Source organism: Schistocerca gregaria, chromosome X (assembly GCF_023897955.1).
Source record: "Schistocerca gregaria isolate iqSchGreg1 chromosome X, iqSchGreg1.2, whole genome shotgun sequence".
Taxonomy (NCBI): domain Eukaryota; kingdom Metazoa; phylum Arthropoda; class Insecta; order Orthoptera; family Acrididae; genus Schistocerca; species Schistocerca gregaria.
The window spans coordinates 832,430,830-832,443,426 of NC_064931.1; the positions used below are offsets into that span (position 1 = coordinate 832,430,830).

Below are 12,597 nucleotides of genomic sequence, written 5' to 3' on the forward strand. Positions count from 1 at the left end.
TGCCACCCCCATTACTTCTGTCCCTACTTGTCAGTGACTGCCCACAATATGCTGCAGCCACCATTGTTATCGGCGATGAAATGGTCGTCAGTGCTATCATTGGTGTTTTCTGTGACTCAATCTCAGTGTCTTTTTTTTAAAAACAATATCTGTGCTTTTTTTCTGTACCAATGCTTTTCTTTATGCCTAGCATTTTCATGTTTGTATGTGGTTTTCCCACCCCCTATAAGAGAGGAGTGCTGTACCTTCACTCATGATGCGTGTGATTTCAGAGGTTGCGTGTCCATACAGTGCACAGGCCTGCTTATAGAGGCCACATGACCTGGGTCGCCCCCTGGCATGCTCTGGTGGGCCGCCAAAGACACAGTATTATTTAAACAAGCACAAATGTGGGCTCAGCCTATTCTGTAGCCTGTATTACTGTTGTCTATACTTCGTTCATCATAAGAATAAATCTGATGCAAAAAAACACAAACACAATGGTTGATCAGCAACTGTAGCTCTTGTACATTGGTGCTATTTCACTCTTGGAAGTAGGTCTGGCTTATGAATTCGATATCTTATTACTAGGTCTGTAAACGAAGCTTTAAGACATTCTGATGTATTAAGAGCCAACATTTTTTGTAATCATAGTTTAGCTGCATAATTCTTATTTAAAAATCATGTACAGTTACAGTCTTCGTATACACTACTTGTGCTTTGATTAGGATGACACTGCTTCCTGCTTTGTAATGAAACGCATATGCGGAATGGAGAGAAACAAGTTTTTGTTTGTGTTTTTCATAATATTACAGAGAAAAATCAGCTTTGATGTTTTACGAGAAACATCATGTAACAAAAATAAGGGAGAGTATTATAATTATATGTGTTGCGAAATCGATAGCATCGTAGATTGGTAATCGTGTGCTTGCGGGCAACAGTTCACAGCTCGTTTTGGCCTACAATTATTTTTTGTTTTGTTTGATTTGAACATTTAAATATGAAATTCATCAAATATATGGAAATTAACTCACACTTAACCACCATTTTTCAAGAACACTGTATGTCTTCTAGTTATAATTACATGTCGCACACAAAATTCTGGTTTTCATTGCACATACACTTTCTTAGTATTGATGTTTTATACATGACTGTTACAGGTTTGTTGAAATTAAGAAAACATTACACAATTAAATTTCTTGGAGAAAAATCAAATACTCTTTGTCTGAATATGCCCATCACTTTGTAGGACAGATGTGGTCTCACACGAGCCACAGTGTTAAGCATCATAGAAACATGGAAAACAAACAATTTTCATGATTTTGAGTACACTGTGCAAATGGTTAATTTTTACAGTTGTTACCTTAGCACCGCAATCTGAACCCAATGGAAACGATCTGAAGCCAAGTTAAGGGATTTGTTGTGAGAAATAACTAGACTTTTAAGTTGACAAATGTACTGGAACTAGTGCACGAACCTTCCTGTCATGTCATTGCCGAACGATGGGGAAATGCAGAGCAGCATGTCATAAAAGACAAGTAGGAAATGTGGAATTTTTGGTGGCTCGGGATTCTGCTGCTGAGCGTCTCTTTTATCAATGTAGCAGTACTGAAATGTATTCCTTGGAGTCTGATATGGAAGGAGTTCAGAGATTACCAGATGACTGTCCGTCATATCTTCAGTGGCTTCAATTTTAACTGCATGGTGAAACCCCAGCAGTGCGCTTTTATGCCGCATATAGTTCAGCAGAAAAATTACCCTTGTGAAAGTCAGGAATTTTCATCACTCTTGTTTTTAATTACTATACTATGTTAGCTAAGATCGAGAGTATGTTATGTTTTCCATCCTGTCACCTAAGAAGCATATCGCCTGAGTTTTACCATATAGCACTTCCTTCTGTTTAAAAATTAAATGACATTCAAAGCTATATTGTTCTCAGCTCGTCTCTTTTTATGTCTTCACTGCACTTATTCCCATTACTGCAGGTCAGTTGGATCGCTTGCCTGACTGGCCAGTGCTGACCAAGTCAAATGCGCTGGCCTCACATTATCGCCAAGTCGATGTATGCATAACACACAGCATAAAACATATTCTTATTACCATACTCCACTGTACTCAAGACTGCTTGGCTTCCACTCCATGTGAAACAAAATCCAATGATGTTCCAGCAAATGTGAAAGGATACATAGTGTAATGTTTACACGAGATTTATTCTTGTGATGAACGGAGTCAATGAATTTAGTGCTATGCACAACCAGTACTTCATTGTGTCTTACGTTTTCCTCGTACTATAAATGGTGTTTGTTCTTGCTATAGAAAATATTCTTTGATAGCTAGCTACACATTTTCAAAATTCACCCCATGATTCTCAAATTGGTATTTGACATTCTCTGTGAGATTCCAATTTAGTTCAGCTGCAAACAACTCTGAAAGACAAGATCAGGTATTTGACAAATGTTTCTTACAAGAGTAATTTTAGAAATAAGCACGAAGAAGCTGCCAATAATACATAATAGAAAGTGCAGTATTAGTTATTCAATAAATAATATATTTTCTCGTGTCAAGCAGAGTTCACAATTTCACTGTCTCGCTAGAATCCAGATAGTGAACACACAGGAGGCCACATATTGTGGCACCTGAAGAATACAAGTAGGTCAGTAGCTGAAAAATTCTGAGCAAAAATGATATCACCAATCCTGACAGAAATCCAAAAACATACCATTAAACAGAAACTATATTCAGTAATTCACATTTACGTCTGAACCAAGAATTAGCAGTTCGATGAGAAAAATGTGCATACAAATAATGAGACCTCTTAAATGAAATATTTTACCTGTTACTGGAGAAGGAAATCTCAATACTGGTACCAGGGTTGCTTACGGACCCAGCGAAGCCTAATACCAGCATCTGTTCGTATCTTTATGGAAGCTGATTCAGCAGCACGTACAGTTTCCTTCACAGATTGCATAAGGTTTTGGGCATTTCCGACAAGCATATCTGTCGCTTCCTGATCCTCTTCAGTTCCTATGAAATGTGAATCAGTTTGTAAGTCCAACTTAATGTCATACATCTGGACTACTTTACGAATGTTTATCAGTCAAAATGCAGAAACAATTGGATGTAATTAATTTTCCATTGCCTAACTTGTGTGTAACTGCTAAGAATGGAAGTACTAAATAAAATTGTTTGAAAATATGGTACAAAAATTATGTAAAACTACCGTGATGCAAATACATTAAATATAATGGCATAATTACACAGGGAAAACACTGTTCAACATACAGGTGTATGCTGAAATGAAAGAATCAAAGTAGATGTAAGAAGAAAGCATTAAAATAAGTAAGACATTTCAAATCTGACAAGCTATTTCACAAACCTATGCCCCAAAATTGTCTTTCGTAATTATAGGACATTAAATGGATTTTGGCAAAAACAAACTACAGGTAACAGGCTTCTGGTGAGGAATCTCTCAAATAATTTCCTGTGTACATTTGTTTCTCATACATATTACAGACAAAAGTAAAAGTGCAAAATAAAAACCCCATTGTAATGCAAATCATGCAAGAAATACAACTTGAAAAGAAAATGCTAATAATGTCTGTAATGATCCCTGACATGCATTAAATTTCTATTACTTCCACAAATACACATTATAACAACACAGAAGTAAACACTTTCTTAACTGGAATATTAGGGCACTCGCTTTACAGATATTTATTGTAGAGATCAAACATGTCTCCCTCCCATCAAAAATAGTAGATTACACCACAAGTAACTACTATATCTGCAGTCCATACATTTTCATTTCTCCAACATGCAAAAATGCCAGCAAATAACCAAAAGATATGCATTAAAATTACTAAAAATGCTCAAAACTCATGCTTTGAAATAAAAATAGGGTTACCCCCTCGAATCTCTCCCATGTCCATCCGTGGAATAGTTTCTGTTAGGGCAAAAGCAAACAGCATTATTAAGCAAATATACATACTTAGCCTCACTGAAAATTGAAAAAAAAAAGCAAAATTAATTAAAAAAAAGAGACAAACTGGTGAGATATAGTTAGCACTACTGGGCAATATGGATTTGTAAGATTAATTGTGAAAAGTTAATGAACACTGAATGGACGATGTGATTAAATCATTACACCTCAGCCTATGTCACTGTCTATGAACTGACAATGAGTAGTGGTGAAGCAAGTAAGCAAAGGCACAGGAACAATTGTGAAGCCTTTCTGCTATCCAAGGTTGTAGTCATTACACAATCGCCACACAGAAATGTAACATACAACAGAATTTTGTCACAACTAGCTTTTAAATACTGTGAAGCTGTGTATGTTATGGGTCATGTATGTATTAGAAAATATGAAGTGTTCTGTTTCTTCTGATTTGACATTCAGTTTCTTTAGTAGCAGAAAGTTTATGTATTACTGATTACAAATACATAGAAAACAAAGTGGCATATACTCTCCAAGGCTGTACATGTGAAACAAGACTTGTAATACTGTAGCTGTTATACCAAAGGTTCACCACATATACACATTCTGTGTCACTAAATTTACTTGTTGCAAGTATTGGAACTGTTTGCTAGGTATTATCTTTAGAATGCCAGATAATGACAGTTCATAATTTTATATATATTTTCAGAGACTTCTGGACATCAGAAATATTAATAATTGTATTATTATTTATAGGAAATGTTAGTTTTATACTACATAAAAAGACTTTTGATAGATATTTATGTATTCTGTATATTTTGTACATACTGAGTAATGTACCCTATTTTGTGTCATAATTTTGTTTGCTATTTTTCAATCTGCTAAATACTTTTTTTAAAATAATTATGTTTCTGCTCGCTGATTTGTTAAAAGACAGTGACTTCTATCTGCACATCCTCATTTGTTTGGGGTTAATGGACTATACAATCAACAAATAACAATAGTTGAGACTAGTGAAATAAAAATTCTTCAGATTACAAACAAATGAAACAGCAAAATGATAAGCTAGTGGCAAAACAGAACATTGACAGAAATATGCAAATTGCTGGTAACAGGAACAGAAGGGCAAGATAGATAGATGTTTGCACTAGATAACCAATCCCTTTCATTTACAGCTATTTAACATCACATTTAGGTTGTCTAAATTTACCGTACCCCAAGGCTGAAACAGCTCTACATGACATCACCCACTGGGTCATATGTTTCTACTAATATCACCTGTATCATCTCATACAGCACCAATATCTACGGTTGTGAAAACTTATACCATGATACATACTCTTGCCATCCCCAAATGACTATTGACCCATCAAGGCAGAGTTAATATTAACTTTTCAGATACTTACTCCACAAATTTTTATACACACTTCTCATCTCACCAACTTAGTCTAGTCTGTGCCCATACTCTCAAAAGTGCAAATCCTGTATCAGTCTCTTCTACTTCTTTTGGGATCTCTTCTTACCTTCACACATATTCCATCTACCCAGTTCTAACTCATTCATCCTTCTTTTCTCTTACCTTCATATCTTGCTGTGCCTGACCGTTATTTTAAACTGCTGCTGGTTGTATTGCCACTTACACACATTTGTTCTGATCTTCCATCAAGTCTTTGTTTATTATTAACTCCTCTATCTTACTTCATGCCCTTCAGTTTCCCCAGCCACGAAACACACTACATGTCTCTACTAACGAACTACGAACTATGCTGTTTCTACTGATTCTGTCGATTTCCTATTTCACGTAATATTTTGCTGCCTCCTCATCCTTGTTCTCCTGTTTTAATTACCCATAACAGGTCTGTCTTTTTTGTAAAATTTTATTCCATTACTAGTCCTGTTTATTTTCTATCACATGTGAGTATGTGTGATAGGACTTGGTTACAACATGATATTCAAACATCATATTCAAAGTGAGCTGATAGATATCCTCAATAGGGGTATCCATTACCGAATTTTGTTTCTTTGAGGATACAAGGAGAGGCTAAATGTTCCAAATAAATAATCATTTTAGTAGGATAATATTGCAGGGAATAGGTGTTTGAGGGCAGTGAAGGAATGTTTGAATTTATGGAAAGAAAATTTTAATAATTGTAATATACTATTCTGCCAGTTATAACTTCAGAAACTTTTTGGGAAAACTTGAATCTGATTTAGAGAAAAATATAAGTTAATGTAATTCAGAGGTTTCAATGCACTTTGTGGGCTATTTGGCTGAGAGGAAAGTAGCAGAACTCCATCTTTTCTCATTCAGTTTTCTGCCCAATGAGAAATTTTTCAGCAAGAATACAGGGAAGAAGGAGAACAGGAATGGAAAATATTTTCAATGGTGTATCATCCGTGGATCTTTCACAAAGAAATAGGTTACTAATGGGTTATATCATCATCATCATCATCATCATCATCAGGAATCAGGAAATGATATCATAGTAGGAGGTTTTAAAACAGAGGTGCACAATACAATGTTACTGTAGAAAATTATAACAAATCCATCTAAAGATAAACATTCGTAAAACTTGTGGAAGACCATTAATGCAAAGGAGTGCACCGTGCCCATACCAAAATCAATTGAATATTTTTTCCAAGACATATTTATTAATTACTATGTAACTATGCACATGAAAAATTCACCAGTCAGCAGTCTGACTGCTGTCCTCTGTCAAGACATGAAATTGAAGTCAGGACATGAAAATCTCCCTCGCCCCACAGCCTGCCTGTGCTGCAAGTCGATCAGTGTGCATTTGGCTCTGTTCATGCTAACTGCCTAGTGTTTTGGGCTTGGTGACATTTTAAATAATTGTTATACAAACACAGTTATCATTTTACTTTTGAAACTATTGTGTGTGTGTGTGTGTGTGTGTGTGTGTGTGTGTGTGTGTGTGTGTGTGTGTGTGTGTCTTACCATGGAGATAACAGCAAGTTCAAGTAAAGATGAAACTAATTTTAAGTAGGTTCATTACTAAATTTTTCATGTGAAAATACTTCACTGACAAAAAGCAAGGACATTTATTTAATTTCGGAAAAGTTGTCTAAAGAAGAAATAGTAATTTTAGTTTGGCATTCTAATAAGCAGTACAGTGAAACAGATGATATTTGTTCCCATCATTTGTGTTATTTTTTAAAGTATTTTGAAAAAAAAAACCAACTAAAAGTCTTATTGCAATAGATTTAAGAATCATTCCGTACCTTTAACAAAGAAGAAAGATTTGAGGATAATTACTCTGGAAGAAACAAAATATGTTAAGGAAAATAAGAACATTATTTTAGTGCCAGGAAAGCTGTTGTGCTCTTGAATGAGGCAATGAAGCAAATGCGAGTGAAATAACCAATGCAAAAAGAGTAGTAGAAGGAGAAAAGTTGAATGAAACTCTTTTAGGGTTGCCTGTGACACCACTTAAACTTCAGTCATTATCTACCCAATCGAAGAAACAATATGCTAAAAAAAGTTTATTAGGAGATATTTATTACATTTTATACACAAAACACAACTGCAAAAGCAATGGGCAGTGCGGACCATTAAAGGCATAGGAGTACCGTATACCATACAGAATAAAATGGCAACTACAGCACTGCCTGTGGCACTATCAAGAGCAATAAGCAGTATCTTGTTATAGACAATATTCTAAGACCAAAGGAAATTTTATTAGAGGGACTAACTGCACGATGTATGTCAATAAAACATAACTTGCAGAACAAAATCAAATTAATATGAAATAAAAGTTTATCTCAAGGTAGCAAAGGAAAGCTACTGAAATCAGTAAGCAAGGATGGCTGTGAATTATAAGAACATGCGCACTGTCAATGATCATTCATTGTTAACTGCATGTAAAAATGAATTAGAATGTCTATTAAACAAACAGGTACATAGAGGAAATATTTATGTCCCAGATGCCACCCCAAAGATGATAGAATAGATCTTTTCCAGACAGACTTAAATCTTCATTAGAAATTGGAAGTAGATGAAGTTAACAATTAGAAAATAATATCATTATTACAAGAGTTTTCAAAACTTTTTGAAAAGCAACGTATAGCATATAATAGCTGCTACTTATTTTAGCATATAATAGCTGCTACTTATTTTAGCCCCCCTATGAACCATGGACCTTGCCGTTGGTGGGGAGGCTTGCGTGCCTCAGCGATACAGATGGCCGTACCGTAGGTGCAACCACAACGGAGGGGTATCTGTTGAGAGGCCAGACAAACGTGTGGTTCCTGAAGAGGGGCAGCAGCCTTTTCAGTAGTTGCAGGGGCAACAGTCTGGATGATTGACTGATCTGGCCTTGCAACGTTAACCAAAACGGCCTTGCTGTGCTGGTACTGCGAACGGCTGAAAGCAAGGGGAAACTACAGCTGTAATTTTTCCCGGGGACATGCAGCTTTACTGTATGATTAAATGATGATGGCATCCTCTTGGGTAAAATATTCCGGAGGTAAAATAGTCCCCCATTCGGATCTCCGGGCGGGGACTACTCAGGAGGATGTCGTTATCAGGAGAAAGAAAACTGGCGTTCTACGGATCGGAGCGTGGAATGTCAGATCCCTTAATCGGGCAGGTAGGTTAGAAAATTTAAAAAGGGAAATGGATAGGTTAAAGTTAGATATAGTGGGAATTAGTGAAGTTCGGTGGCAGGAGGAACAAGACTTCTGGTCAGGTGACTACAGGGTTATAAACACAAAATCAAATAGGGGTAATGCAGGAGTAGGTTTAATAATGAATAGGAAAATAGGAATGCGGGTAAGCTACTACAAACAGCATAGTGAACGCATTATTGTGGCCAAGATAGATACGAAGCCCACACCTACTACAGTAGTACAAGTTTATATGCCTACTAGCTCTGCAGATGATGAAGAAATTGAAGAAATGTACGATGAAATAAAAGAAATTATTCAGATAGTGAAGGGAGATGAAAATTTAATAGTCACGGGTGACTGGAATTCGTCAGTAGGAAAAGGGAGAGAAGGAAAAATTGTAGGTGAATATGGATTGGGGCTAAGAAATGAAAGAGGAAGCCGCCTGGTAGAATTTTGCGCAGAGCATAACTTAATCATAGCTAACACTTGGTTTAAGAATCATGAAAGAAGGTTGTATACGTGGAAGAACCCTGGAGATACTAAAAGGTATCAGATAGATTATATAATGGTAAGACAGAGATTTAGGAACCAGGTTTTAAGTTGTAAGACATTTCCAGGGGCAGATGTGGACTCTGACCACAATCTATTGGTTATGACCTGTAGATTAAAACTGAAGAAACTGCAAAAATGTGGGAAATTAAGGAGATGGGACCTGGATAAACTGAAAGAACCAGAGGTTGTACAGAGTTTCAGAGAGAGCATAAGGGAACAATTGACAGGAATAGGGGAAAGAAATACAGTAGAAGAAGAATGGGTAGCTCTGAGGGATGTAGTAGTGAAGGCAGCAGAGGATAAAGTAGGTACAAAGACGAGGGCTGCTAGAAATCCTTGGGTAACAGAAGAAATATTGAATTTAATTGATGAAAGGAGAAAATATAAAAATGCAGTAAATGAAGCAGGCAAAAAGGAATACAAACGTCTCAAAAATGAGATCGACAGGAAGTGCAAAATGGCTAAACAGGGATGCCTAGAGGACAAATGTAAGGATGTAGAAGCTTATCTCACTAGGGGTAGGATAGATACGGCCTACAGGAAAATTAAAGAGACCTTTGGAGAGAAGAGAACCACGTGTATGAATATCAAGAGCTCAGATGGCAGCCCAGTTCTAAGCAAAGAAGGGAAGGCAGAAAGGTGGAAGGAGTATATAGAAGGTTTATACAAGGGCGATGTACTTGAGGACAATATTATGGAAATAGAAGAGGATGTAGATGAAGACGAAATGGGAGATACGATACTGCGTGAAGAGTTCGACAGAGCACTGAAAGACCTGAGTCGAAACAAGGCTCCCGGAGTAGACAACATTCCATTAGAACTACTGACGGCCTTGGGAGAGCCAGTCATGACAAAACTCTACCATCTGGTGAGCAAGATGTATGAGACAGGCGAAATACCCTCAGACTTCAAGAAGAATATAATAATTCCAATCCCAAAGAAAGCAGGTGCTGACAGATGTGAAAATTACCGAACTATCAGTTTAATAAGCCACGGCTGCAAAATACTAACGCGAATTCTTTACAGACGAATGGAAAAACTGGTAGATGCAGACCTCGGGGAGGATCAGTTTGGATTCCGTCGAAATGTTGGAACACGTGAGGCAATACTGACCTTACGACTTATCTTAGAAGAAAGATTAAGAAAAGGCAAACCTACGTTTCTAGCATTTGTAGACTTAGAGAAAGCTTTTGACAATGTTGACTGGAATACTCTTTTTCAAATTCTAAAGGTGGCAGGGGTAAAATACAGGGAGCGAAAGGCTATTTATAATTTGTACAGAAACCAGATGGCAGTAATAAGAGTCGAGGGGCATGAAAGGGAAGCAGTGGTTGGGAAAGGAGTGAGACAGGGTTGTAGCCTCTCCCCGATGTTATTCAATCTGTATATTGAGCAAGCAGTAAAGGAAACAAAAGAAAAATTTGGAGTAGGTATTAAAATTCATGGAGACGAAGTAAAAACTTTGAGGTTCGCCGATGACATTGTAATTCTGTCAGAGACGGCAAAGGACTTGGAAGAGCAGTTGAACGGAATGGACAGTGTCTTGAAAGGAGGATATAAGATGAACATTAACAAAAGCAAAACGAGGATAATGGAATGTAGTCAAATTAAATCGGGTGATGCTGAGGGAATTAGATTAGGAAATGAGACACTTAAAGTAGTAAAGGAGTTTTGCTATTTAGGAAGTAAAATAACTGATGATGGTCGAAGTAGAGAGGATATAAAATGTAGACTGGCAATGGCAAGGAAAGCGTTTCTGAAGAAGAGAAATTTGTTAACATCGAATATAGATTTATGTATTAGGAAGTCATTTCTGAAAGTATTTGTTTGGAGTGTAGCCATGTATGGAAGTGAAACATGGATGATAACTAGTTTGGACAAGAAGAGAATAGAAGCTTTCGAAATGTGGTGCTACAGAAGAATACTGAAGATAAGGTGGATAGATCACGTAACTAATGAGGAGGTATTGAATAGGATTGGGGAGAAGAGAAGTTTGTGGCACAACTTGACTAGAAGAAGGGATCGGTTGGTAGGACATGTTTTGAGGCATCAAGGGATCACAAATTTAGCATTGGAGGGCAGCGTGGAGGGTAAAAATCATAGAGGGAGACCGAGAGATGAGTACACTAAACAGATTCAGAAGGATGTAGGTTGCAGTAGGTACTGGGAGATGAAGCAGCTTGCACAGGATAGAGTAGCATGGAGAGCTGCATCAAACCAGTCTCAGGACTGAAGACAACAATAACAACTTATTTTAGTTATCATAATTGACTGTCACCCAGTTTGATTATAGGAAAGACTCATCCACTGATAATGCAGTTTAGTCCTGTTTGAAGTTCTGTTAAAAATTTGACCAATTGTCCATTGGGTATCGTATGTGATTTTCCAACAGCTTACAAGCATTTTTAGACTATGCTCATGTATCAAATAATTTAGAGTCTTATGGAAAAAGGGGGAAAGCATATAGTTCTTTTTTTCACTCAGATTTTTGTAACAAGGAGGACAAAGTTAAGTTAATGAGTCAAGTAACAGAAAACGCAACCACATCTACTAAGAGCACTAATGTGTTCGAGTGTTTCCCTGGGTTCCAGTTTAGGATTACTTCACATTGAAGACTTACTACCAAGTGTACTAGATAACTGCAAAAATCTTATTTATTACACGCATTAATGTCATAGAGTTAGGTTGGGAATTGCATAATAAAGTAAAGGTAAACAATGGAAAGTCAAGGCTGAACTATAAACAATTGTTGGAAGGATAGATTACTACTCACTGTAAAGATGACACGTTAAGTTGCAGAGAGGCACAATGAAAAAACTGTTAGACATTAAGGTTCCAACCAAAGCCTTCATCAGAAATGGAAAACATCATCTATTCACACAAGCAAGCACACCTTGCACACACATTACCACTAACTATGGCTGCTTAAGCCAGACAAACTGTAATGCATCACATGGTAGCAAAAATCTGTAATAGCATGTGGATGGGGGAGGGATAGCAGGGTACGGGTGGGGGAAGATGAAACAGTGCTGCCTGGCGGAGCATGCAAGGATTAGAGGCAGCAGATAAGACTACCTGATATTGCATTAGCAGACTGTGGGAGAGTTACGTAAGGGGGAAGAAAAGGGAGCAGAAAGGTGAGGAGCAGAGGAGTGGAAAAAGGTCAGTGGGTGCACTGTAGGAGAGCAGTGCACAATGAGAGTGATGAGACTTGAATTGGGAGAAGGTGATGGGCAGAGGGGACAGAAACTGTTGAGTGGAGGGTGCGGGGACAATAGGTTACCATACATTGAGGTCAAGATGAATAATGTGTTCTACGAATAGGTACCATCTGTGCAGTTTGGAAAAGCTGGTGGTGGAGGGGTGGATCCAGATGGCCTGGGTTGTCAGGGTGGTTCATTTTGCTCTTGGCCACAGTTTGGCAGTGGGGTCATTCCACGCCAAATCATCCAGCCAAAAGTAGATATAAGACCCAATGTTTCTGGATTTGTTCCAAAATTTAT

General features: G+C 37.3%; 1 protein-coding gene across 2 annotated transcripts in view; it reads right to left on the reverse strand.

Annotated features, from left to right (window-relative positions):
* Window positions 1-12,597, reverse strand: part of LOC126299339 (vinculin) — a gene marked incomplete in the record, with an annotated part of 267,846 nt that overhangs the window by 26,008 nt on the left and 229,241 nt on the right. The window contains 2 exon segments of one of the 2 annotated variants that reach the window (XM_049991172.1): window positions 2,813-3,003; window positions 3,884-3,922. In XM_049991172.1, coding sequence (XP_049847129.1) covers window positions 2,834-3,003; window positions 3,884-3,922 — 209 coding nt within the window. 2 annotated transcript variants of the gene reach the window in all.